At 54.7% G+C, this 26716-nt stretch overlaps 3 protein-coding genes across 4 annotated transcripts in view; 2 read left to right on the top strand and 1 right to left on the bottom strand.

Moving 5' to 3' along the window:
- LOC135283848 (uncharacterized) overlaps window positions 1-26716 on the top strand; it is a 250559-nt gene that overhangs the window by 51792 nt on the left and 172051 nt on the right. The gene's annotated exons all lie outside the window — the stretch shown is intronic.
- Window positions 1-26716, bottom strand: part of LOC135283843 (glutamine-rich protein 2-like) — a 160841-nt gene that overhangs the window by 76307 nt on the left and 57818 nt on the right. The gene's annotated exons all lie outside the window — the stretch shown is intronic.
- LOC135283888 (glutamine-rich protein 2-like) lies at window positions 8473-11208 on the top strand. The gene is made up of 9 exons (XM_064395030.1): window positions 8473-8580; window positions 8805-8900; window positions 9089-9180; window positions 9322-9424; window positions 9606-9812; window positions 10039-10161; window positions 10384-10458; window positions 10768-10932; window positions 11089-11208. Exons 1-9 carry the CDS (start codon window positions 8539-8541, stop codon window positions 11206-11208), a joined length of 1023 nt encoding a protein of 340 aa, XP_064251100.1. The 5' UTR covers window positions 8473-8538.

Genomic DNA, 26716 nt, shown 5'->3' with positions numbered 1-26716 from the left:
CCAACACAGTGACAGTGTTTTCCCCCTCCTCCCACCAGGGATGTGCAGGCGGGAAATACTTGTCCAGCATTCCCTGCTGAATATTCTGAGCATGCCCTCTCTCAGCCTCTTCCCCCACTTTTGCCATTACCACAATTCCTCCACCTGGAGTTAACAGTGTGTCTGAACGTCCTTCCTAAAATCCCAGGGCTCTTTGCCTTGAACCCACTGGATTAGGGCATCAGAGGATCTCCCGGAAAAATCTTTGGAGTGCACTGGAGTCCTCTCGATCCCATCAATCCATGGAGCAAAAGAAGGAGGAAAGTTCCACCTGGGTCATTAGCAACTGTCACCAAAACCAGGATAAATGAAATCCTCAAACACTATCCTTTTAGTTTTGGCAAGTTGGGCGTTACTTTATTCTTCTCAGGACGAGTGGAGCGGATAGTTCGAGCCACACACACAGAAAAAATTTTGACTTAGTTATCTGTTTTTTGCAAACAAAGGAATCAATGGTCATCCATTCTCAATGCCATCATTCTCTTCATTACTTTGCATTCTAACTGCTGTTGGGCTTCACCCATGGAGACTCTCTGCCCTGACCAGCAGCAGCAGCAGGGCTGACCCGGAGGCAGAGCCACAGCAGGGGTAAGGAGCTGAAGGGGCACCAGGGAGAGCGGGGAAGAGAGAGGCTGGTGAGACAAGGCCCGGCCTGTAATTTTAAAGGTTTTTATTAAAAAGATAACTTAACGCTACTTAACTAATTATATACTAACTTAATACAACTAAAATGTCATCTTTCTGATAACTGTTGTTACAGGCGTTTCTCGCTTCGGACAAGATGTCCCAGGTCGAGGACTGGGTGATGAGTCCTGTCCATGTGGCTGGGGGCTGTTGATGTCCGGTAGGACTGGAGAGGCTGGTCGAGCCCTGGGGCCCGTGAGACCTGTCGGGGAGCTGTTCGTGGCTGGTGCTCTCGTGAGGCGGCAGGGCCTGGGGGTGAAGTGAGGGTGAGCTGCCACAGGTGCTGGCCCCACCCACCAGAACTCAAGCACTTGTCCCACACTGGCCATGGCCATTTTCCCACCTCACTCCAGCTCCAAGCTCAGTTACCCCATGTACCCGTCCTCCCAATCCATTCTGCCCCTTCCTTCTTACCCCAGACGCAAAATACCCATGCCACATTAGCCAGATCTGCACACAGAGCCTTATTCATTCTACAGCCCGTACCCAGCAGATAATCAGCCCCCTGTTCATTATCCCCCATGCCCTAATGGGGCCATACCTGATGCGTCCTCTGTCCTGATTGCCATACGATGCTGGTCATTACGGCTCCTCGGGATGTGTCCGTCACTGGGCTGCAGCAGGGTCACACTGGGCTGAGGAGGAGAGGGCAGCTGGCTGCAATGCAGGGCCCAATCCAGCATCCCCCAATGAACCTCCCAACCCAGGTCTCCCTGGGAACTGAAGGCACAGATTGCCGCTGGATAGTCAGCAATGCCATCAAGCCTCAGTCGCCATTCTGTGTCCCCACCTTCATCATGCCTACCTTGTTGCGGAGTACCAGGAAACGCTGCAGCTCTGCACTTGTATATGGAGAAGCCTTGATGTTCTGCATGGTGGAGCTGCGGCTCTGATGGTCCCCAGAGCTCTGCGGCACACGGGGGACCCTGCCATTGACCAACTGCCTCCTGTGGGATGGGGCAGAGGATCCTCAGTGCCCAGCCCTGTGGCACCCTGGGCACCACCCTGCTGTGCCAGGGAGGGGACGGGCAGTGCTGCCTGCAGGGGCATGTCCCTGCCAGCTCCTGTCCACCAGCTGCAGGAGCCCCAAGCCCATCCACCCGGCCGGATCTGCTGGCTCTGTCCCCACGGCCAGGTGTGCTGGCCAGGGCCGTGGCAGGTCCCTGTGCACAGGACACCAGCTGGCAGGAGCTGGTCTGTCCCAGCTGCAGGGCTTGGTTTTGGGAACTCCTTTCACAGGAAGCACACAACTCCCCACCAAGCTTGAGCTCAAATTGAAAACAGACACAGCTCATCAGATGTGCTTTCAGCAACCTTGGGACGGAGATGTGGGTGAGACAGGGCAGGGCAAGGCAAGGAATGCAAAACCCCCCAGACGTGGGGCAAGCACTGGCCCTCCACAGCTGCCTTCTGCTCCCCGGCTCTGCCCAGCCCCGCCAGGCTCCTCTGCCCCAGCCCAGGTGCAGAGCCCTCCTTGCTGTGGCAGGGCTACGCTGCACCCCAGGAGCCAGGGATGTGTCCTCAGGGCCCTTACCTTTGGCTGTGCTGTGGCTCCTTGCTGGGGGGCATTGGCAGCAAATAAGACAGTGTCTCGGGGTACCGGGGGAGGGCAGGAGTCACAGGGGTGTGACAGGGGACAAACAACCTGTTCCTGTTAGAGGTGGCACCCACAAACCCATGGGATTGTACCCCATGGCATCCCGCTGCCTGTAGCCCTTGGGATGAGTGCCCACAGCCCCTGCTGATGGGCAGGGCTGCAGAGGGGGCTCCCCACATCGGCCCCTCCCCAGCAGACACTGGCACCCCTGTGCCCAGCAGGGTCACTGCTGGCACCCATCTCCCCCATGCCAGCCCCGCTGCCCCTGTGCCCTGGTGGTACTCACTGGCCAGGAACCTGCACGGTGAGCATGCGGTCACAGGACAGGCACGTGAAAGGCACTGGCAGCTGCCTGAGGAGGGTGAGGGAAGAGGGCTGGCTGAGCTCCTGGGGCCACAGCCCTGCAGCACACAGGCAGCAGCTGGCGGGCAGCAGCCAGGCGCTGGGCAGCTCACGGCACAGGGTCACGGCGTTTGCAGGCTGAACCGTGGGCTCTTGAGCCTCTTTCTCCCCATCCCCAAGGTGCTGGCTGAGGCCAGGGGAAGGCCACAGGCACCCATGTCACCATCCCAAGCAGCCCCTGCAGCGCTTGCAGCCCCTCTCGGGCACCAAAGTCCCCTGTGTGCGTGGCAGGAGGGCAGGGCATGATCCAGCTCTGGGACACGGCGTGTCACAGCCCTGCCTGGGAGGAGCAGTTGCCCTCTCCCAGCCTGGCTTCTGGGAGCCTTTGCACCCACAGCCCCATTTTGCTTTGGGAAGGCTCTGTCCTGCAGGTGCCCTCTCCTTGTTCTTCCTTGCCTGTGTGCAACCTGCTGCTGGTGGAAGGAGAAGGTGCAGCTGCTTCATCAGCTTCCCTGAGGTTCATTTAGCAGTGGAATTGGTGCCGTGGCAGGGGACCCGAGGGGCAGTGTGTGGGAGAGCTGGAGGGAATGGGATCATCGCTGTCCCCAAAAAGCCATCAGTGTCTCCATCACACTCACTTCTTAATCCCAGCGGCGTTTTCACGCCTCAACCTGTTCTCGAGAGCCTCCATGTTCCTGTTCCAGGAGCCAGCTGGAAAGGACTCGACCAGCCTCTCCAGCCACACCGGACATCAACAGCCCCCAGCCCGATGGACAGGACTCAGCACCCAGTGCTCGACCTGGCACATCTGGTCAGAAGCAAGAAACGCCGGAGACAGCAGTCATCAGAATGATGACTTTTTAGTTTTATTAAGTTAGTTAATAATTAGTGTTCAGTTATTTAGTTAATAAAAACCCTTAAAATTCCAGGCCGGGCCTTGTCTCACCAGCCTCTCTCCTCCCCGCTCTCCCTGGGGCTCCTTCAGCTCCTTGCCCCTGCTGTGGCTCTGCCTCCGAGCTGAGCAGGTCGAGCCCGGGCCAGCCCTGAGGCTGCTGCTGCTCCCGTGGCGGCTGCGGGGCAGCTCCGAGGCTCCGGGCCCGCTGCGGCAGCAGGAGCAGCGCTGCAGAGCCCGCGGCCCTGAGGGGCTGGCAAGCCACGGGCAGATGGCCATGGGGCCCGGCGGGCACTGCTGGCGCTGCTGCTCTCGGCTGCCGCCTGAAATCCTTACAGGCAGCCCTGACGCCGACTCAGGAGCCGCCTGGAGCCGTGCCCGAGGGCTGGCCCCGGCCCCCAAGTGCGCACTCGTCCCCTCATCTCTGCACTGGCACATCCCGAGCTCGTGTGGCAGCTTCCTCCTCCTCCTCCTCCTTTCTGAGGGGCAGCGTCAGGGGCTGGCCCAGCGGCTTTCCTCCCGCACTGCGGCAGCCCCTTGCCCACAGCTCCTGTCAGCAGCCGGAGCTGCTTTCCTTTCCAGCCGGGCAGCCCCGCCGTGTCCCGCAGCCTGCGCCGGATCCTGCCCAGTGCCGGCGAGACCCGGCGGCTGGGCCCGGCCGTGCCGGGCAAGAGCAGCTCCCTAGGCGGGGGAGCACAGGGGGACATGGGGGGACACACGGGGGACACACGGCGGGCAGCGCTTCCCCGTGTCCCCATTGCCGCAGAGCAGCGCCGTGTGCCGGGGCTGGCACGGAGCCCAGCACCCAGGAATGTCTGTGCTCTGACGGGAGAAAGGACACTGCAGGCATGCTTCTCACTCACCATGGCGTGCAGCAATAAAACCTTCGGCCAGTTGATGGCAGTTCATGGCAGTTCATGGCAGTTCATGGCAGTTAATGTGGCAGTCAGTGGTACCTTGAGAGCGCAGTAACAAATCAAGGCGGCCCAAGGTATTGATGGGGCTCTGTGGACACCTAAAGTAGAACGTGTCATAAATGCTTATGGGTAATAAAGAAATAAATAAATAAATGCCGTGGGTAATAAATACTTACACCATCTGGAACCATGCCTGCACTTTGGTGGAGCTCTCCCCTCTGCATGCACAGCTGTAGTTGGGCTTCGCAATAAAGAAATGCCTGATTCTGAATACTGCATTTTTGTTAATTTTTATTCCTGAATTTCGGTGACAGGTGACCTCCACCATTGTCCATCCTGGAGCAGGGCCAGGGCGAGGGACAGTGCACGCTGCTGCCCTGCCCAGAGCTGGCTGGGTACTGTACATGTGCACATAACACCCGATGTCCTGGGGTCCTACTATCATTTTCCTTCAGAACACTCTCTGAAGTACTAGAGGGAGATTTCTTGAAGATGTTTAGGCTTTGTGTGTGCACAAAACGGCCTGGTGAAGCCAAAATGAGCAGGAAAGCAAGGAGCAGAAGACACTGAGCTGGTAGAAAGGGACAAGAAGAAAAGAAGAAATGTGACCATCCCTCCCGTGGCACCAGCACTGCAGTTAACAGCAGCCTGTGAGCTGCAGGAGGGCACCGAGCATGCTGGGCAGCATCAGCCTGCTCCCTGCTTGCCAGAGGGGTGGACAACCTGCCCTTTCCCCCTGGATCTGCTGTGGACAAGTCAAACACGGGGTAGTTTTGGGCAGGGCAAAGCAGCCAACGACTGCGTGAGCCAAGTTTCACTCCTGGTCCCTGGGGCAGGGGCCTGGCTGGGCTGAGCCAGACGACAGGGCATGAGCAGCTGGTGCTCAGAGGTGGCAAGTGCCCCTGAAGGGCACCGGTGCCACTGCTCCCCATCAGCGTGCAAGAACCAGAGCATGGAGCCTCTCCCTCTTGCCGAGCTGCTCCCCCTTTGCTCTCCCCGTTGCTGGCAAGGAGCGCCCGCTCCCTGCCCTGTACTCACCCACTGCTCCCTGTGGAAATGCCCTCTGGAGCGCAGAGCTCTGCCCTGGCTGGTCACACGGAGGGATTTGTAGTGCCCTCTGTGCTGGGCAGGCTGAGTGGGTTCTCTGAATTAACTCCATCCTGTCCTTCTTTCACCCATACAGAAGACAACATCCACAGCCAAGGTCTCCAGCTGGAATGGAGCCTCCAAAGAAAAAAGTGAAGAAGGCAGACAAGCCAGCTTAATTCATGTTCTCCATTCTTAATTTATGTTCTGTATTAATGTTCTAAACTATTGGTTCTTCTTTTTTATTCTAACTTCCTATTCCTATTTCATTGTTCTTTATTCATTGTTCTTATTTCATGTTCATCATTCATTGTTCACTTCTTGTTCTTGTTGTTCTTCACTGCTCTTATTTCATCTTCCTATGTCTCTTACAAGACATATTTGAGCAATAAACAACACAGCACTGAAATGAACTTACTTTGCTCTACTTTTCCCTAGATGTGCTGCTTATTACAAGCCTTGTCATGTCCCTGGAGATTAACTTCACTTGGTCACTACTGCAGACAGTGCCTTTGATACTGGTTTTCTTTCTCATACTGTATGCAATAAACAGCTCAAGAAATTAGGGACAAGAAAAAATCATGAAGGGTGAAAAAAACAAACCAAGGCAATAGTGATTAGAGACCTTAAAGCTAAGAAGATGTGCCAGAGAGGATTTGCAGGCGTCTCCCATGTTCACATGTCGGACAAAGAAACAGCAGAAGGTGGCTGACAAGGTCAGCGTGCAGGAAATATATTCCCTTTCCATGTTGTCAGGTTTCCCAATGCTTGAAAGCCGATTTGAGAGTCCTCAATGGTTTATTTCCTCTGCTGGCTCATAAGTCAGCTCTGTATCCCCTCACCCAAAGGTTGCTGCTGTAGAGTTTTGAAGCAGGAAGGAGAAGGGGTGAACGGAGCGTGTTTTGGAAAGGGGCAGGTGGGGGTGGATGGCAGGTGTTCAAGGGAAGAACTTGGCTTGTCTTCCCACACAATCTTGGGGACATTGGCAGGAGAAATGATTTCATTGTCTTCTTTATGGACTGTCAAGCTGACATAAAACCTGACTTGGAGGAAATGGTACAAAGGCTTCAAAACCTGACTTGGAGGAAATGGTACAAAGGCTTCACCCACGGAGACTCTCTGCCCTGAACTCCTGAGGAGAAAGGAGTCTGTGCCCCAACAACCCTACAGCTCAGCCAGGGGCTCACGGGGCTCCTCCTGCACCCCCAGCATGAGGAACAGCACCCCACTGCTTCCCTGGCAAAGGCTGATCCCAATGGATGCTCCAAACCAGGCCCTGGGTTTGCTGTGCCAAAGCAGCAATGGCCGTGTCTGAAACCCAGGGGAAAGCAGCAGGTTGGTGATTCTCTCCCAGGGACTCAGCTCTGTGGGGCTGCTGGCCCCCCTGCAGCCTCTGCCCAGGAGCTGCCTGGGGATCCCTCTCTTGCTGAGGAAACAAACATTGAGGTACCCTGGGCTTCATCTGGGGCTTTGTGGTTGTGTCAGTGCCCTGCCCGTGGTGACTCACACTGACAGTTCACTGCACAGCAAAGCCAGGCTTAGTGCCTGCTCCACAATGCAGGAAGAGACTGAGAACATGAGGTGCCACAGAGCAGGACACTGACACAGCAGATGGAGAAGTGGCTTCGCTCTAACTCAAGTCTTAAACTGATTAAAAGAAATATAGTGAGGCCTCTCCTGTCCTGTGAGACTTTCAGGCACCTTTCAGTCACTAAAGGGCTTCAAATGGGCTGGAGAGGGACTTGGCACAGGGGCCTGGAATGACAGGACAAGGGGGAGCGGTTTCACACTGTGAGACAGCAGGGTTAGACTGGGTTTTGGGAAGAAATTCTTCCCTGTGAGTGTGGTGATGCCTTGGCACAGGTTGCCCAAAGGAACTGTGTCTGCCCCATTCCTGAAAGTGTCCAGGGCCAGACTGGATGGGACTTGGAGCAACCTGGCCAGTGGAAGGTGTTTCTGCCTTTGAGGTCCCTTCCAGCCCAAGCCATTCCATTCCATTCCATTCCATTCCATGACTCCATGAGTCTGTGACCCAGTGGCTGCCAGGGATGAGGTGTGCTGCCTGGCAACAGGAGTTGTGATGAAAAGGGGCATGAGCAGAGCAAGCTCCAGTCTGTGACGGACAAGGGATGAGGAAGGAGCCTGCTGGCTACTCCACCTTTTTAACATCACTTTTGCTCATTCCTTTCATTATACGTTTTAGCATCCCTGACAGGCCCAACTGGGCAGGAAGGCTTGTGACAAATCAGGGACAGAGTGTGTGCAGTCATGGCAACATCCCTGGACACACTCAGCCTCTCCCAGATGCTGGATCTTGCCATCGAGATGCCCCAGAATGGATCTGTTCACTTTGCAGCCATGAGAAAACTGCTGCAGGCTGTGCTGGAGCACCTGGACGTGCAGTACCTGACCAGCCAGGAGCCGTGGCCAGGCCAGCTGAGTGGCCCCTCACTTGCTGATGTGGCTGCTGAAGTGAAAGAATTTAAGAAGGAGATGAAAGAGTATAAGAAACACACGTCCAAGGTAGAGGCTCTTCCCCGCCCCTGGGCACTCCCCCAGCAGACAGCCCCTCTCTGCTTCCTCACACAGCCGTGCTTGGCTCTGCCCTCACTGCCCTGGCAGAGCCGCTGGCAGGGGCTCTTTGCTGTCTGGATGGGCTTCAGTGCTCTGGCACTGAGCCCGGCTGGGGCAGGTGGCACTGGGACTCTCCCTGCTCACCTGGCTGTGCCATGGGCTGCCCGTGGCAGGGTGGGGCTCTTTGGGGTGTTGCTGCCCTGGCCATCACCTCTGACATCCCTGATTCTTGAACTGCTTCACAGGTTCTTCGCGAGGAGATTGGTGGGATAAAGGCAGAAAATTCCCGCATAGCAGAGAACCTGAAGAAGTTCCAGGAGGCACAGGTCTGTGCAGACCACTGAGGTGGTGAATGTCGTTTTGCCTCCACTCCTCATATCTGATACCACTTTCTCCTACAGTCCGGCATGGCAGAAAACATGAAGAAGATCCAGGAGGCACGGGATGAGGTGAGCTGCTGCTGGGAGCAAGTTTTGGGTCTGAGACAGCAGCCCATACCCTCTGCTCTGCTGGCTGGACGCACGGACCGCGCTGCCTGCAGAGCCCTGCCAGGCTGGCTGCGCTGGTCCCTGAGCTGTTCCCCCATGCTGAGCATACCATGTTAGAGGTTAATGCCCTGCAGGTCCCCTCAGAACCATCCCAGGGGATGGCTAACACAACCTCTCCCTCCTAGGTCACATCCCTCTCTGAGAATATCACTGAGGAGATTGACAGGATAAAGGAAGCACAGAACCACACAGCACAGAAGATTAAGGAGTTGGCTGCCTCAGTAAGCTGTGGGGTGATGTTACCTTTGAGCTGTCATGAAAAACCTCAATGTGACTCCAAGAGCATGTTTTGGGGTCAGGGTCTCAGGACTGTGTTGGGGGCCCTGGGGCTTTCTGTGCAGCTGAATGACCTCCACGCTGGGACAACATGATGGCTGTGCCCTGACTCTACTGTCACTGGTTTTCCCAGATTAAGAAGCTGGAGGAAGACCTTAAAAAGCTGAGGCAGGATGCAGCGAAGTGGAAAGAAGAGAGCAGCAATGAGATCTCTCAGCAACTCGAGTAAGGGGACAGGAGTGGGTTTCATACCCTGGGGGGCTGCAAGGGAGCCCAGATGGTCTGGCTGCATCCTGGTTTGTGGGCACAAGGTGCCCAGCAGCCCTGCAGGGGTAACCCTGCCCTTGCCCCCATCCCGCTGGCCAGGGCTTTGCTGGAGGAGACAAAGCGTGAGCTGCAGAAGATGGGAGAGCAGCAGGAGATGAGGAAGGCCATGCTGGAGCAGCTGGTGACTGAGACAACCAACAAGGTGAACGAGCAGATGAGGTCCTGGGGGAGCATTCCCAGCCCTCCTGGCTTGGTGCAGTACTCCTGGCGGGGTTCCCAGCCACATTCCCCAACTGGCTGGGGCCACTGAAGCCCACAGCATGCAGGACTGGTGGTTCCATTCATCCCATCTCTTGAGCTGATTCCTTTTGCCTTTCCTGCAGCTGGCTGAGATAGGGGAGATAGTGAAGAGTGTGCAGGAGGAGAAGGAGAAGGCAAAGGCAGAGTGCTCCAACTGCACCTTTGACATCAATGAGCATTTGGGGGAGCTCCTCCGGCGCTGTGAGAACCTCCAGGAGCAGGTGGAATCCCTGGAGTCCCGGCAGATGGCTGTGGGCAAGCTTGAAAAGATGATGAGGAATTGGGGCCAGGTAGGCAGCTGGCAGCATGGGGGACTGAGGACATCCCCTGGGGTAGACCCAAACTGCCCAAACTGGCCTGGACCAGTCAGTGGCATGGACAGAAATGAAAGCCTTGATGCAAATGTCCTGTTGACACTGAGAGGTCTTGGCCACTGTTTGAGTAATGTGGGTCTGCCCCTGTGGAGCAGCCAGACCCCCTTTGTTCAGCAACAAATGTTTTTCCTCCTTGGAGCAGAACACACAGCAGATGCAGCCCGAGGATGCAACAGCTGTACAGATGCAAAGGGACTATGAGAAGCTCAGCTTCATATCTGGGACCCTCCAGAAGGACTCTGAACAAAAGCAGAAAGAAATCAAAGTAGGTGGCTGAAAATCCTGTGGTATCAAAAAATCTCCCGGGCTCTCCTTGTGATTCCAGGCAGGATCACAAGAATGTCTCCCTGCTGACCTTTTCAGCACTGTGCTGGTCCCAAGTGCATTTCCTCAAGGTTTTTGGGCAGGGGGAGAGGGGTGTGTTCCCCTGGCCAGGATGCAGCTCCAACCTTACTGCGGTACGATCAGTTCCTTTCTGTGCTGAAAGATGCTGTTCCAGTCTCTGGAGAAGCTGCAGAAGGAGAAGGCAGATCAGCAGGACATGCTGGCAGCAATGCACATGGTACAGTCTAGAGGGGCCTCTGTACCAGCCCAGGGGCTCCCGGGCAGGGTGACAAATGCCCCTTGCCCTTGGGGGCTGGGGGCCAGAACTGGTGTGGGGAGGGAGAATTTCCTGAGCTCAGGGGGTCCCTCACCCTCCAGATGGTGGGACCAAGCTCACCAGGCTGATGGGGCAAATGGGGCCACAGCAGCCTGAAAGGGCCATGCTGGCCTGGGGGAAGCACTCCTCCCTCTCCCCTCACACACGCTGGCCCTGCCTGTCCTTCCTCATCCCTTTCCCCACTGCTCTCCTGCTCTTCCCCTCTGCTAGAAGGCGGACAAAGCTGCCTTGGGCAGCAAAGTCAATTGCAGCCAGTTTGATGTCACTATGGAGCGTCTGGATGAGAGGATGCAGGAGTTGCAGAGCCAGATTTCAGGCCAGGAGCAGCACTGGAACAATACGCAGCAGCAGCTCAGTGATGCAATGGAAGAGAAGGTGAGGGGTACCTGGTCCCCACCTTGAGGAACTGGCACCTTTGGGACTTGGCAGCCTGAGACAGCATCCCTCTGAGGATCCCCCTCCAGGCTTTTCCCTGGAGAGCTCCATGTCACCTCCTGGGGCAGCTGGCTGAGGCTGTGCATCTGTTCACAGCTGGATCGCCTGGAGTTGAAGACTTTCCGTAATCAGATGGAGGAGACCTGGAAGAGAAGTATTGAGGAGCTCAGGAATGAGATGAAGCAGGGTGACAGTGGTGCTGGGATTAAGAAGTGAGTGTGATGGAGACACTGATGGCTTTTTGGGGACAGCGATGGTCCCATTCCCTCCAGCTCTCCCACACACTGCCCCTCTGGTCCCCTGCCACGGCACCAATTCCACTGCTAAATGAACCTCAGGGAAGCTGATGAAGCAGCTGCACCTTCTCCTTCCACCAGCAGCAGGTTGCACACAGGCAAGGAAGAACAAGGAGAGGGCACCTGCAGGACAGAGCCTTCCCAAAGCAAAATGGGGCTGTGGGTGCAAAGGCTCCCAGAAGCCAGGCTGGGAGAGGGCAACTGCTCCTCCCAGGCAGGGCTGTGACACGCCGTGTCCCAGAGCTGGATCATGCCCTGCCCTCCTGCCACGCACACAGGGGACTTTGGTGCCCGAGAGGGGCTGCAAGCGCTGCAGGGGCTGCTTGGGATGGTGACATGGGTGCCTGTGGCCTTCCCCTGGCCTCAGCCAGCACCTTGGGGATGGGGAGAAAGAGGCTCAAGAGCCCACGGTTCAGCCTGCAAACGCCGTGACCCTGTGCTGTGAGCTGCCCAGCGCCTGGCTGCTGCCCGCCAGCTGCTGCCTGTGTGCTGCAGGGCTGTGGCCCCAGGAGCTCAGCCAGCCCTCTTCCCTCACCCTCCTCAGGCAGCTGCCAGTGCCTTTCACGTGCCTGTCCTGTGACCGCATGCTCACCGTGCAGGTTCCTGGCCAGTGAGTAGCACCAGGGCATGGGGGCAGCGGGGCTGGCATGGGGGAGATGGGTGCCAGCAGTGACCCTGCTGGGCACAGGGGTGCCAGTGTCTGCTGGGGAGGGGCTGATGTGGGGAGCCCCCTCTGCAGCCCTGCCCATCAGCAGGGGCTGTGGGCACTCATCCCAAGGGCTACAGGCAGCGGGATGCCATGGGGTACAATCCCATGGGTTTGCGGGTGCCGCCTCCAACAGGAACAGGTTGTTTGTCCCCTGTCACACCCCAGTGACTCCTGCCCTCCCCAGGTACCCCAAGATACTCCCATATTTGCAGCCACTGCGCCCTGGCAAGGAGCCACAGCACAGCCAAATGTAAGGGCCCTGAGGACACATCCCTGGCTCCTGGGGTGCAGCGTAGCCCTGCCACAGCAAGGAGGGCTCTGCATTTGTGTGGGACAGGCTATTGCTCCCTGCTTGCGGCTCCTGCAGCAGGTGTACAGGAGCTGGCAGGGACATGCCCCTGCAGGCAGCACTGCCAGTCTCCTCCCTGGCACAGCAGGGTGGTGCCCAGGGTGCCACAGGGCTGGGCACTGAGGATCCTCTGCCCCATCCCACAGGAGGCCAGTGGTCCGTGGCGGTGGCTCCCATGTGCCACAGAGCTCTGGGGACCATCAGAGCAGCAGTTTCAAACTGCCACCTGTTCAGCATTCTCCCCGTACCAGTGCATTTCTGCAGGGACTCGTGACCCGCCCCAACAAGGTAGGGATGATGAAGGTGAGGACATGGCACGTGTACTGGGGGCGGGCCGGGCGATGCTGAGGATTCTGGGTGAATTTGTGCCTTCAGTTTCCTCGGGCACAGCTGCTTTGGGAGGGTTGCTAGGGAATGCTGGACTGGACCCTGCCTCTCAGCCAGCTGCTCTCTCCTTCCCAGCCCAGAGTGACCCAGCTGCTGGGCAGGGGTGGACACGTGCCGAGGGGCCGCAATGACCAGCTTCCTGTGGTGACCAGGACACTGGATGAGCCAGGTGTGGCCCTGTCAGGGCACGGGGAGCAGGGGGACAAGAGACTGGCTGTCTGCTGGGTCTGCACCTGCTCCCTGCGGGTCTCTGGCCAAGCAGGTGACCCTCCTGCTGCCCCGTTCTGAGCTGGCTGAGCTGACCCAGACGGGGCAGCCCCGGGGCCTGGGGGCTCAGCCTTGCCTCTCCCCCAGGCCCTGCCACCTCTCGGCATCACCGGCCAGGCACGGCCCCCCGACACGTCTCCAGGGTACCAGGGCTCCTCCAGCCACTCCAGCCCCGGGAGACTTCGACAGCCCTCAATTAGCTGGACAGGACTGGGAACCCAGTGCTCCACCAGGGACATCGTCTCAGCAGAGAGAAAACTCTTGGACAATTGTTGTCTGAGAAATAACATTTTCATTCTATTACGTTAATAAAAAACCTTCTGAAAGACACGCAGAGCCTTTTCCCATGGCCTCTGAAAACATTGGGATAAATCAAAGTGTCCTACACTATTTTTACTATTAGTTATCAGGCATTACTATATTCCCAGCACTGGGGTACATGGGAGTAGCTCCACTCAGAATGCACACCCACTCTCTAAACTTTTCACTATGTATTTTCAGCAAATAAATTAAAGCTCACTGCTTATAAATTACATATTTCTCTTCATTCATTCATTAATCTCCTATCATCCATTTGTTATTGATTTCTCAGTTCTCATGCTGCTGCCAGATGAACAATTGCTTGCTCCTGGCGGGCTCCACACTATGCTCATTTTGCCAAGTCCATGGAACCACACCATCAAAAGCAGGAGAAACTTTTACCAAGAGGGGAGTCAATCTACAGCCCATCGATCTAAGCTTTCACTAATTAAATAACTGGCCAGCTTTACCAACTTTTCTCCTCATTTGCAAAGAAGCACCATTTCACCACGTGGTCAGGTATGACTGTGGGTTCACCGACCACCCGAGACTGCCATGGAGACTCCCAGGGCAGAAGAGTGCATGTGCTGAGGGGAGGGAATGTATATTCATGTCTTGGGGGAAATTATTGCCATATGTATGTTTCTTCTGAGAATAGTTATGAATATGATGACAAATACAGTATTTCAACAGGGGCTTTTCCTGTACACAGCATGTACTCTCTGTGCAGCCATCCCCCATACATCTGGCTTTGCAGTAAAGAATGCCTAATCCCTAATATGAAAAAAATCCCTAATATGAAAATTAAAGCATTTATTTCTTTCTGGTTGTGATAACAATGTTAATTGGTCCACTTTTCAGTCTTTTTATTATGTGTCGTGTTTTTCCAGATATTGTTTTCACGACACTAAGAGCAGAATTCTCCTTGTTCATTTCTTCTTTACCTCTGGTTTCCACACCTTGTCCTCACACTCTACAAATTCTGCATTCCTGGTGTCCAGTTCTCAGCCCCATTTCTCTACCCCAATCTTTGTTCACTGAATCATGTCAAGGTTATCTAGCAAAACTTAAAAGTTCAGTGATTTTCCCAAATGGTGTTCCATTAATAGCAGTTTGTATAAAGTCTTGCTACATGCTCCAGTGGAAAACTGCACTGCTAATGATTAAGTGAAGCCATTATTAACAGACTTAATGAAAACAAATAATAGGAATCTCAGATTAGAAAGTTATATCATTTCCAACACATCCCCCCTTTATAAGTGACCTTATTTCTTTTAGGATTACTTCCACTTAAATCATTGGATATTTAGAAAGACTTAAGACACTAAAATGCAATAATTCCTATTAAAATACTTAGTAAAACTTTTTGGCAAAACCTATACTATTTTAGATCCAGGGCCATTCAATTTTGCCAGCATTTTATCTTGGGCTTGTTATTCTGGGGTTACCTCTGAAAGGTCATACATTTTGCTGCAGCAACTATTGGGATGCTTTTCTCTGCCAGCCCTTTAGCAGCTTTATCTGCCAGTCGGTTTCCTACACTAACTGATGTATTTCCTAATGGATGAGCTTTACAATGCATGAGAGCCACTTGGGCTGGTACCTGAACACATTCTAGTAATTGTCTGGTAATGTCTCCACCTTTGACAGAGGATCCTTGTGCTGAACGGAGCCCTCCTTTGTTCCAGAGAGCTCCGTGGGCAGGTACTGCTCCAAAGGCACGGTTAGCATTAGCCCATGTGTTCCCATTCTTCCCCTGAGACAATTCCAGGCTGCCATAGGCTGAGCAGCTCAGCCCTGTGTGCAGAGGTGGTAAGAGGTAATGGGACGGCTTGGATTGGGCCCTACTGCACAGCCAAACTTCTGCTTTCCTTTGCTCACAAAGCTGCTCCCACCTGTGGACAATTCCCAGGCCGGATCTTCTACCAGAGGATCTCCTCTGCTGGAGTGAAGCTGCTCAGTCGTTGGAACACAGGCATGTTGTGAGGCTTCTTGACTTTCTGGTACAGATTCCAGGAACGTGGCTGGGTGCAAGGCAAAGGAGTTGTTTGCAGTTCCCCATCATCCTGCTCCAACAAGACAACTTGATACTTCAGCATTCGACTTGGGGATCACCAGTGGCCTTTTTTGTGTTCTAGAACAGAGAGGACCAAGGGGGGAACATGAGCAGTCATTATCTGGCCCATGGTCCATTCGGGGCTTCTTGGATTAAAGCGCAGCTCCTGCTCCAAGTCAAAGGCAGTTAAGGGACATCCCTTAACTTACACTGTCCACTTGTTTGGAAAAATATCTTATGGCCCTTTTCCATGTGCATAACCTCTGAGCTAACACCCGTAGTGCAACACGTCAGTGCTCATGAACAATCTGCTCAAGAGGCTTGCTCAAGTCAGGTAATGCCTGTGCAGGGCTGACATCAGAGCTCTCTTGGGGTCTCTGAAAGCCTCTGGCATTCTGGGGTCCACTGTAGCACCTCCTTGGTGTAGCACCTCCTTGGGCGATTCTCAGGGTCTCATATAAAGGTCTTACCCATAGGCCAGAATTAAAAATCCTGAGCCCACACCAACCACCCATTCCTAGAAATATTCCTAACTTGCAAACAGACCTTGGCTCTGGAGTTTCACAAATCCCCTCCACCCTTTTGGTTGCAAGGCTTTGCTGTCCCTGGGAAATGAGCCTCAGGTAGGTTTGGCATTAGGGCACTTCTTTGACACTTTGGGCCTTCTTCTTGGATGCCCTGTAACTGGCTAGTCTCAGAATGTTCAGGAAACTTAAGAGTCATTTCAATGCATCCAGCTTGAGTTCCATTAGCAATTAAAGTATCACCTGCATACTGCAGCAAAGGGGTATCTTCATTCTCCTTTTCCCATTCTGAAGTGACTGCCAGAGCCCTGGCCAGCTCTTAGAACTCCAGCACCCCACCAGCAATAGGGAACTGTCTGGGTATGGGGATTTACCAGAGACAGAACCTTTACAGCCACTTGCTCTAAGATGCCAGGTAGAAGCCACATCAGGAACCAGGCAGAGGAGAAAGCTGTCTGTCTAGATGTTCCACAAGGAACAGCTTATTCCAGGAGAAAGGAGCTCACACAAAGAGCCCCAGGCACTCCTGTGCAAGGGGCTTTGTACAGATACAAATCAGGGGGTGGATACAAACAGCAAACCAATAGGGAATCCTCAGGGGAGGAGTGAGGGGATTACATCAAGCATCTGGGGCCAGTTGGGGTAGGAGGGTGCAGAGGATGGCTCACATGCGCCAATGGGGCTTCCAGGAGTAGGGGGATTCCAAAGGGATGTTGCGAACAGGGATTGGCCTGAGAGTTAGCGGGCAGAGAAGGTTCAGGAATAAGGGGCTCAGTTGCCTTGACAGGCAGGGAAAGAGCTGGAACAAGGGGTGGAGAATGACATGAGGGGCAGCTTTGAGGGAGGGTAAAACCCAGGAGTAAACCATCTCAGGGAGAACATGAGGGCACGAGGACAGAACGACGCACTTAAAAAGGAATCAATAAGATAAATTCAAAGCGCAACACCGTACCTCCAATTCTTTTGTCAATTGGTTTTTGTCTTGGGGTGTGTCGTGGGTTAAGACGGAAGTGAGTTTTTTGGGAGGTTGTGGTCAAACCAGTCAGTGCTTGGATTTGAATATTGGCACCTGGTTTGGCCACCGAAGGTATGGACCGCCTCTGAGAACACAGGGGGTTAAAAGCAAGAACTGCCAGGAGAACTCTCTCTTAGTTTCAGTCTGTAAAGGAGCTCAGAGCTCCCCTGCCCAGCCGGGGCTGGCTGGGGGAGGGAAGCCATGCGGCCGGGTGAGGTAGGCCGGAGCCTCCGGCAGAGGAGGGGAGTGAAGGCCTTGCAAGATGGAAGGGTGGAGGAGCCTGAGAAGCATCGGGCCCCGCTCCTACCCCCCGGGAGACAGAGAGAGAGAGAGAGCCAGTGCCTGTGCTGCCTTGGAATTCGGTATCATGGACTGGCAGCATGGCCGGCCAGAAGTGGGGGATGCGGCGAGAGAAGGTGCCCGGCAGCTGTGGGAGTTCTGGGCAGGCAGAGGCCCAGATTTTAACCCCTTTGTAAAATAATGGAAACCTTACAAATACTGATCCTCCTGAATGAGAATGAGGAGAGAAAGGTGAAGTATGAAGAAATGGGCAAGTGTGAGGAAAGTTGGTGCACGTGAGAGATGTCAGAAGAGGTGAGAAGAATCCTAGGTGGGCAGAGATGATGGATTGGCCTTGAGCTGGACTCTTTCTTGTATGGCCATGGACAGACCCATGTTCTTCCTGTGACTCAGAGACTGTATTTAGGGGGAGGCAATGCCTTGGAGTCAAGAGTGAAGCAGTGGCGGGAACAGAGATGGCTGAGGAGGGTGTGGGATGCCCTCTGTCTCCAGGAGGGGAAGATCTCTGTTCATGAGGCCCCTCGGCCCCAGGGGTTTAAATTTGGGGGGGACTGGTGTCCTGAATTTGAGAGACTGCTGCTTTTGGAACTGAGTGGAGCATCCTTAAACGGGGAGCCCTAAAAGCAATCCTGGCCCATGTGCAGTGGTGAGAGCACTGGACATGGAGGGAAGAAGTCACGAGGGCCGATGTTCTCTGGGTGGTGCCACGAGTGACACGGAAACACAAGAGGTTTAATTGTGTTTCTGGGGGAAGCCTATGGTGCAAGGGGGGACTCCTCTCTCCCTGATGGATTTGAGGGTTGATTATTTGAGGGGTGATGATGGACTGATTATGTGAGAGATGGTGATGGCCTGGAAATCTATGGTGTTATTTCATTCTGTGGAGAAAATGGAGGGGAGGAGGAGGAATGTATTTGGAGGGTTTTCATTCTTAGTTTTGTGTTTGTTCCTTTTTAGATGTTGTAATTAATAAATTTTGTTTCCTTTGTTCCTGAGTTGGAGCCTACTTTGCTCTGTTCCTGATCACATCACACAGAAGCCACCAGAGAAAGTGTATATTCATGGAGGCACTGGCACTGTGGCAGAGTCAAACCATGACAGGGTGACAGCATGATACTGTGTCTCCTATTGTCTGCTTTATGCCCAGACATGGGTCCTGTAACTTTAAGCTGGGTCTGAGAGAGGGGTGCAGTGGAATTCTTTTTGGTGTGGTTCTTCAACATCCTCCCCCAGGCTCCCTCAGATGTGTTGTGCAGCACAGAGGGAGTACATCTTGGCTTTCAGCTGGCTTCTCATTTCTTTGACAATGGCAGAAGTTTTTCCAGGACTGTAGCTTCTTCTCCTGGAACGGTTTTTGCTTTTCCCTGGTCTGAAGCAGTAGAACATCGCCGGCAGCCCTGTGCCTTGGCCCGCAGGGGAGGCGCTGGGATGCACATCTCGGCTCTGGACTCGGGAGGAGCCGAGCCACGCCTACAGAAAGAGCTCTGAATCCACCAGCCTATCCCACAATGAGAAGGCTTGAATATCTAACGTTATTCATTCTTTTTCCCATGCCTGCCTGCACTCTGTGTGTTAAATAAACAGCTTTGTTCAATTTCCTCCAAAAAAATTCCTTGCTGTGGGAGGGAGGGCGTGCTGAAACCTGTTTTCTTTAGAGGAGATGTTTCCTCCTAACTTGTCTCAAATTGAGACATTTCTCAAATAATGTGGCGTGATTTTTGAACCCTGGATGAAGAACAGTCCACCTCAATTGGTTTTCATGGCCCATCAAGGAACTTTCCATTCGAGTTGACTTTCAGTTTCAAGGGCAATGCAGAAAGAATCATCCTTAACATCCACAACAGTGGACTCATCAGTTTCCTTATTTGAGGTGAAGAGTGTATAAGGCCTTGCTGCCACTGGGTCTCACACCAGTCTCACACTATTTCCTTGACAGCTCTGACATCTTGTACTGGCCTGTGTTCCTTAGTGTGTGCTTCCTTTACAGGCAGGAGAGGAGTCCTATATTGTGACTCACATTCCCTTAGTGACCCATCTTCCAAAATTTAGCAATTCATTCTTCTAACCCTCTTCTACCTTCTAACTTCAAAGAATAATTGTTCTGCCTGACCAGTCTTCCATCAGGCTCCAACTGAATCCTTACTGGTTCCAGTGTCTTGATTTCCCTGGAATTCCATTGGTGCACACCAACACAGTGACAGTGTTTTCCCCCTCCTCCCACCAGGGATGTGCAGGCGGGAAATACTTGTCCAGCATTCCCTGCTGAATATTCTGAGCATGCCCTCTCTCAGCCTCTTCCCCCACTTTTGCCATTACCACAATTCCTCCACCTGGAGTTAACAGTGTGTCTGAACGTCCTTCCTAAAATCCCAGTGCTCTTTGCCTTGAACCCACTGGATTAGGGCATCAGAGGATCTTCCGGAAAAATCTTTGGAGTGCACCGGAGTCCTCTCGATCCCATCAATCCATGGAGCAAAAGAAGGAGGAAAGTTCCACCTGGGTCATTAGCAACTGTCACCAAAACCAGGATAAATGAAATCCTCAAACACTATCCTTTTAGTTTTGGCAAGTTGGGCGTTACTTTATTCTCCTCAGGACGAGTGGAGCGGATAGTTCGAGCCACACACACAGAAAAAATTTTGACTTAGTTATCTGTTTTTTGCAAACAAAGGAATCAATGGTCATCCATTCTCAATGCCATCATTCTCTTCATTACTTTGCATTCTAACTGCTGTTGGGCTTCACCCATGGAGACTCTCTGCCCTGACCAGCAGCAGCAGCAGGGCTGGCCCGGAGGCAGAGCCACAGCAGGGGTAAGGAGCTGAAGGGGCACCAGGGAGAGCGGGGAAGAGAGAGGCTGGTGAGACAAGGCCCAGCCTGTAATTTTAAAGGTTTTTATTAACAAGATAACTTAACGCTACTTAACTAATTATATACTAACTTAATACAACTAAAATATCATCTTTCTGATGACGGTTGTTACAGGCGTTTCTCGCTTCGGACAAGATGTCCCAGGTCGAGGACTGGGTGATGAGTCCTGTCCATGTGGCTGGGGGCTGTTGATGTCCGGCAGGACTGGAGAGGCTGGTCGAGCCCTGGGGCCCGTGAGACCTGTCGGGGAGCTGTTCGTGGCTGGTGCTCTCGTGAGGCGGCAGGGCCTGGGGGTGAAGTGAGGGTGAGCTGCCACAGGTGCTGGCCCCACCCACCAGAACTCAAGCACTTGTCCTACACTGGCCATGGCCATTTTCCCACCTCACTCCAGCTCCAAGTTCAGTTACCCCATGTACCAGTCCTCCCAATCCATTCTGCCCCTTCCTTCTTACCCCAGACGCAAAATACCCATGCCACATTAGCCAGATCTGCACACAGAGCCTTATTCATTCTACAGCCCGTACCCAGCAGATAATCAGCCCCCTGTTCATTATCCCCCATGCCCTAATGGGGCCATACCTGATGCGTCCTCTGTCCTGATTGCCATACGATGCTGGTCATTACGGCTCCTGGAGATGTGTCCGTCACTGGGCTGCAGCAGGGTCACACTGGGCTGAGGAGGAGAGGGCAGCTGGCTGCAATGCAGGGCCCAATCCAGCATCCCCCAATGAACCTCCCAACCCAGGTCTCCCTGGGAACTGAAGGCACAGATTGCCGCTGGATAGTCAGCAATGCCATCAAGCCTCAGTCGCCATTCTGTGTCCCCACCTTCATCATGCCTACCTTGTTGTGGAGTACCAGGAGACGCTGCAGCTCTGCACTGGTATATGGAGAAGCCTTGATGTTCTGCATGGTGGAGCTGCGGCTCTGATGGTCCCCAGAGCTCTGCGGCACACGGGGGACCCTGCCATTGACCAGTTGCCTCCTGTGGGATGGGGCAGAGGATCCTCAGTGCCCAGCCCTGTGGCACCCTGGGCACCACCCTGCTGTGCCAGGGAGGGGACTGGCAGTGCTGCCTGCAGGGACATGTCCCTGCCAGCTCCTGTCCACCAGCTGCAGGAGCCCCAAGCCCATCCACCCGGCTGGATCTGCTGGCTCTGTCCCCACGGCCAGGTGTGCTGGCCAGGGCCGTGGCAGGTCCCTGTGCACAGGACACCAGCTGGCAGGAGCTGGCCTGTCCCAGCTGCAGGGCTTGGTTTTGGGAACTCCTTTCACAGGAAGCACACAACTCCCCACCAAGCTTGAGCTCAAATTGAAAACAGACACAGCTCATCAGATGTGCTTTCAGCAACCTTGGGACGGAGATGTGGGTGAGACAGGGCAGGGCAAGGCAAGGAATGCAAAACCCCCCAGACGTGGGGCAAGCACTGGCCCTCCACAGCTGCCTTCTGCTCCCCGGCTCTGCCCAGCCCCGCCAGGCTCCTCTGCCCCAGCCCAGGTGCAGAGCCCTCCTTGCTGTGGCAGGGCTACGCTGCACCCCAGGAGCCAGGGATGTGTCCTCAGGGCCCTTACCTTTGGCTGTGCTGTGGCTCCTTGCTGGGGGGCATTGGCTGCAAATAAGACAGTGTCTCGGGGTACCGGAGGAGGGCAGGAGTCACAGGGGTGTGACAGGGGACAAACAACCTGTTCCTGTAAGAGGTGGCACCCACAAACCCATGGGATTGTACCCCATGGCATCCCGCTGCCTGTAGCCCTTGGGATGAGTGCCCACAGCCCCTGCTGATGGGCAGGGCTGCAGAGGGGGCTCCCCACATCAGCCCCTCCCCAGCAGACACTGGCACCCCTGTGCCCAGCAGGGTCACTGCTGGCACCCATCTCCCCCATGCCAGCCCCGCTGCCCCCATGCCCTGGTGCTACTCACTGGCCAGGAACCTGCACGGTGAGCATGCGGTCACAGGACAGGCACGTGAAAGGCACTGGCAGCTGCCTGAGGAGGGTGAGGGAAGAGGGCTGGCTGAGCTCCTGGGGCCACAGCCCTGCAGCACACAGGCAGCAGCTGGCGGGCAGCAGCCAGGCGCTGGGCAGCTCACGGCACAGGGTCACGGCGTTTGCAGGCTGAACCGTGGGCTCTTGAGCCTCTTTCTCCCCATCCCCAAGGTGCTGGCTGAGGCCAGGGGAAGGCCACAGGCACCCATGTCACCATCCCAAGCAGCCCCTGCAGCGCTTGCAGCCCCTCTCGGGCACCAAAGTCCCCTGTGTGCGTGGCAGGAGGGCAGGGCATGATCCAGCTCTGGGACACGGCGTGTCACAGCCCTGCCTGGGAGGAGCAGTTGCCCTCTCCCAGCCTGGCTTCTGGGAGCCTTTGCACCCACAGCCCCATTTTGCTTTGGGAGGGCTCTGTCCTGCAGGTGCCCTCTCCTTGTTCTTCCTTGCCTGTGTGCAACCTGCTGCTGGTGGAAGCAGAAGGTGCAGCTGCTTCATCTGCATCCCTGAGGTTCATTTAGCAGTGGAATTGGTGCCGTGGCAGGGGACCCGAGGGGCAGTGTGTGGGAGAGCTGGAGGGAATGGGATCATCGCTGTCCCCAAAAAGCCATCAGTGTCTCCATCACACTCACTTCTTAATCCCAGCGGCGTTTTCACGCCTCAACCTGTTCTCGAGAGCCTCCATGTTCCTGTTCCAGGAGCCAGCTGGAAAGGACTCGACCAGCCTCTCCAGCCACACCGGACATCAACAGCCCCCAGCCCGATGGACAGGACTCAGCACCCAGTGCTCGACCTGGCACATCTGGTCAGAAGCAAGAAACGCCGGAGACAGCAGTCATCAGAATGATGACTTTTTAGTTTTATTAAGTTAGTTAATAATTAGTGTTCAGTTATTTAGTTAATAAAAACCCTTAAAATTCCAGGCCGGGCCTTGTCTCACCAGCCTCTCTCCTCCCCGCTCTCCCTGGGGCTCCTTCAGCTCCTTGCCCCTGCTGTGGCTCTGCCTCCGGGCTGAGCAGGTCAAGCCCGGGCCAGCCCTGAGGCTGCTGCTGCTCCCGTGGCGGCTGCGGGGCAGCTCCGAGGCTCCAGCCCGCTGCGGCAGCAGGAGCAGCGCTGCAGAGCCCGCGGCCCTGAGGGGCTGGCAAGCCACGGGCAGATGGCCATGGGGCCCGGCGGGCACTGCTGGCGCTGCTGCTCTCGGCTGCCGCCTGAAATCCTTACAGGCAGCCCTGACGCCGACTCAGGAGCCGCCTGGAGCCGTGCCCGAGGGCTGGCCCCGGCCCCCAAGTGCGCACTCGTCCCCTCATCTCTGCACTGGCACATCCCGAGCTCGTGTGGCAGCTTCCTCCTCCTCCTCCTCCTTTCTGAGGGGCAGCGTCAGGGGCTGGCCCAGCGGCTTTCCTCCCGCACTGCGGCAGCCCCTTGCCCACAGCTCCTGTCAGCAGCCGGAGCTGCTTTCCTTTCCAGCCGGGCAGCCCCGCCGTGTCCCGCAGCCTGCGCCGGATCCTGCCCAGTGCCGGCGAGACCCGGCGGCTGGGCCCGGCCGTGCCGGGCAAGAGCAGCTCCCTAGGCGGGGGAGCACAGGGGGACATGGGGGGACACACGGGGGACACACGGCGGGCAGCGCTTCCCCGTGTCCCCATTGCCGCAGAGCAGCGCCGTGTGCCGGGGCTGGCACGGAGCCCAGCACCCAGGAATGTCTGTGCTCTGACGGGAGAAAGGACACTGCAGGCATGCTTCTCACCATGGCGTGCAGCAATAAAACCTTCGGCCAGTTCATGGCAGTTCATGGCAGTTCATGGCAGTTAATGTGGCAGTCAGTGTTACCTTGAGAGCGCAGTAACAAATCAAGGCGGCCCAAGGTATTGATGGGGCTCTGTGGACACCTAAAGTAGAACGTGTCATAAATGCTTATGGGTAATAAAGAAATAAATAAATAAATGCCGTGGGTAATAAATACTTACACCATCTGGAACCATGCCTGCACTTTGGTGGAGCTCTCCCCTCTGCATGCACAGCTGTAGTTGGGCTTCGCAATAAAGAAATGCCTGATTCTGAATACTGCATTTTTGTTAATTTTTATTCCTGAATTTCGGTGACAGGTGACCTCCACCATTGTCCATCCTGGAGCAGGGCCAGGGCGAGGGACAGTGCACGCTGCTGCCCTGCCCAGAGCTGGCTGGGTACTGTACATGTGCACATAACACCCGATGTCCTGGGGTCCTACTACCATTTTCCTTCAGAACACTCTCTGAAGTACTAGAGGGAGATTTCTTGAAGATGTTTAGGCTTTGTGTGTGCACAAAACGGCCTGGTGAAGCCAAAATGAGCAGGAAAGCAAGGAGCAGAAGACACTGAGCTGGTAGAAAGGGACAAGAAGAAAAGAAGAAATGTGACCATCCCTCCCGTGGCACCAGCACCGCAGTTAACAGCAGCCTGTGAGCTGCAGGAGGGCACCGAGCATGCTGGGCAGCATCAGCCTGCTCCCTGCTTGCCAGAGGGGTGGACAACCTGCCCTTTCCCCCTGGATCTGCTGTGGACAAGTCAAACACGGGGTAGTTTTGGGCAGGGCAAAGCAGCCAACGACTGCGTGAGCCAAGTTTCACTCCTGGTCCCTGGGGCAGGGGCCTGGCTGGGCTGAGCCAGACGACAGGGCATGAGCAGCTGGTGCTCAGAGGTGGCAAGTGCCCCTGAAGGGCACCGGTGCCACTGCTCCCCATCAGCGTGCAAGAACCAGAGCATGGAGCCTCTCCCTCTTGCCGAGCTGCTCCCCCTTTGCTCTCCCCGTTGCTGGCACGGAGCGCCCACTCCCTGCCCTGTACTCACCCACTGCTCCCTGTGGAAATGCCCTCTGGAGCGCAGAGCTCTGCCCTGGCTGGTCACACGGAGGGATTTGTAGTGCCCTCTGTGCTGGGCAGGCTGAGTGGGTTCTCTGAATTAACTCCATCCTGTCCTTCTTTCACCCATACAGAAGACAACATCCACAGCCAAGGTCTCCAGCTGGAATGGAGCCTCCAAAGAAAAAAGTGAAGAAGGCAGACAAGCCAGCTTAATTCATGTTCTCCATTCTTAATTTATGTTCTGTATTAATGTTCTAAATTATTGGTTCTTCTTTTTTATTCTAACTTCCTATTCCTATTTCATTGTTCTTTATTCATTGTTCTTATTTCATGTTCATCATTCATTGTTCACTTCTTGTTCTTGTTGTTCTTCACTGCTCTTATTTCATCTTCCTATGTCTCTTACAAGACATATTTGAGCAATAAACAACACAGCACTGAAATGAACTTACTTTGCTCTACTTTTCCCTAGATGTGCTGCTTATTACAAGCCTTGTCATGTCCCTGGAGATTAACTTCACTTGGTCACTACTGCAGACAGTGCCTTTGATACTGGTTTTCTTTCTCATACTGTATGCAATAAACAGCTCAAGAAATTAGGGACAAGAAAAAATCATGAAGGGTGAAAAAAACAAACCAAGGCAATAGTGATTAGAGACCTTAAAGCTAAGAAGATGTGCCAGAGAGGATTTGCAGGCGTCTCCCATGTTCACATGTCGGACAAAGAAACAGCAGAAGGTGGCTGACAAGGTCAGCGTGCAGGAAATATATTCCCTTTCCATGTTGTCAGGTTTCCCAATGCTTGAAAGCCGATTTGAGAGTCCTCAATGGTTTATTTCCTCTGCTGGCTCATAAGTCAGCTCTGTATCCCCTCACCCAAAGGTTGCTGCTGTAGAGTTTTGAAGCAGGAAGGAGAAGGGGTGAACGGAGCGTGTTTTGGAAAGGGGCAGGTGGGGGTGGATGGCAGGTGTTCAAGGGAAGAACTTGGCTTGTCTTCCCACACAATCTTGGGGACATTGGCAGGAGAAATGATTTCATTGTCTTCTTTATGGACTGTCAAGCTGACATAAAACCTGACTTGGAGGAAATGGTACAAAGGCTTCAAAACCTGACTTGGAGGAAATGGTACAAAGGCTTCACCCACGGAGACTCTCTGCCCTGAACTCCTGAGGAGAAAGGAGTCTGTGCCCCAACAACCCTACAGCTCAGCCAGGGGCTCACGGGGCTCCTCCTGCACCCCCAGCATGAGGAACAGCACCCCACTGCTTCCCTGGCAAAGGCTGATCCCAATGGATGCTCCAAACCAGGCCCTGGGTTTGCTGTGCCAAAGCAGCAATGGCCGTGTCTGAAACCCAGGGGAAAGCAGCAGGTTGGTGATTCTCTCCCAGGGACTCAGCTCTGTGGGGCTGCTGGCCCCCCTGCAGCCTCTGCCCAGGAGCTGCCTGGGGATCCCTCTCTTGCTGAGGAAACAAACATTGAGGTACCCTGGGCTTCATCTGGGGCTTTGTGGTTGTGTCAGTGCCCTGCCCGTGGTGACTCACACTGACAGTTCACTGCACAGCAAAGCCAGGCTTAGTGCCTGCTCCACAATGCAGGAAGAGACTGAGAACATGAGGTGCCACAGAGCAGGACACTGACACAGCAGATGGAGAAGTGGCTTCGCTCTAACTCAAGTCTTAAACTGATTAAAAGAAATATAGTGAGGCCTCTCCTGTCCTGTGAGACTTTCAGGCACCTTTCAGTCACTAAAGGGCTTCAAATGGGCTGGAGAGGGACTTGGCACAGGGGCCTGGAATGACAGGACAAGGGGGAGCGGTTTCACACTGT

Source organism: Passer domesticus, chromosome 19 (genome assembly GCF_036417665.1).
Source record: "Passer domesticus isolate bPasDom1 chromosome 19, bPasDom1.hap1, whole genome shotgun sequence".
In the NCBI taxonomy this organism is placed as follows: Eukaryota; Metazoa; Chordata; class Aves; order Passeriformes; family Passeridae; genus Passer; species Passer domesticus.
The sequence above is the reverse complement of the archived record's forward strand: the minus strand, read 5'-3'. Positions and strand labels throughout refer to the sequence as shown.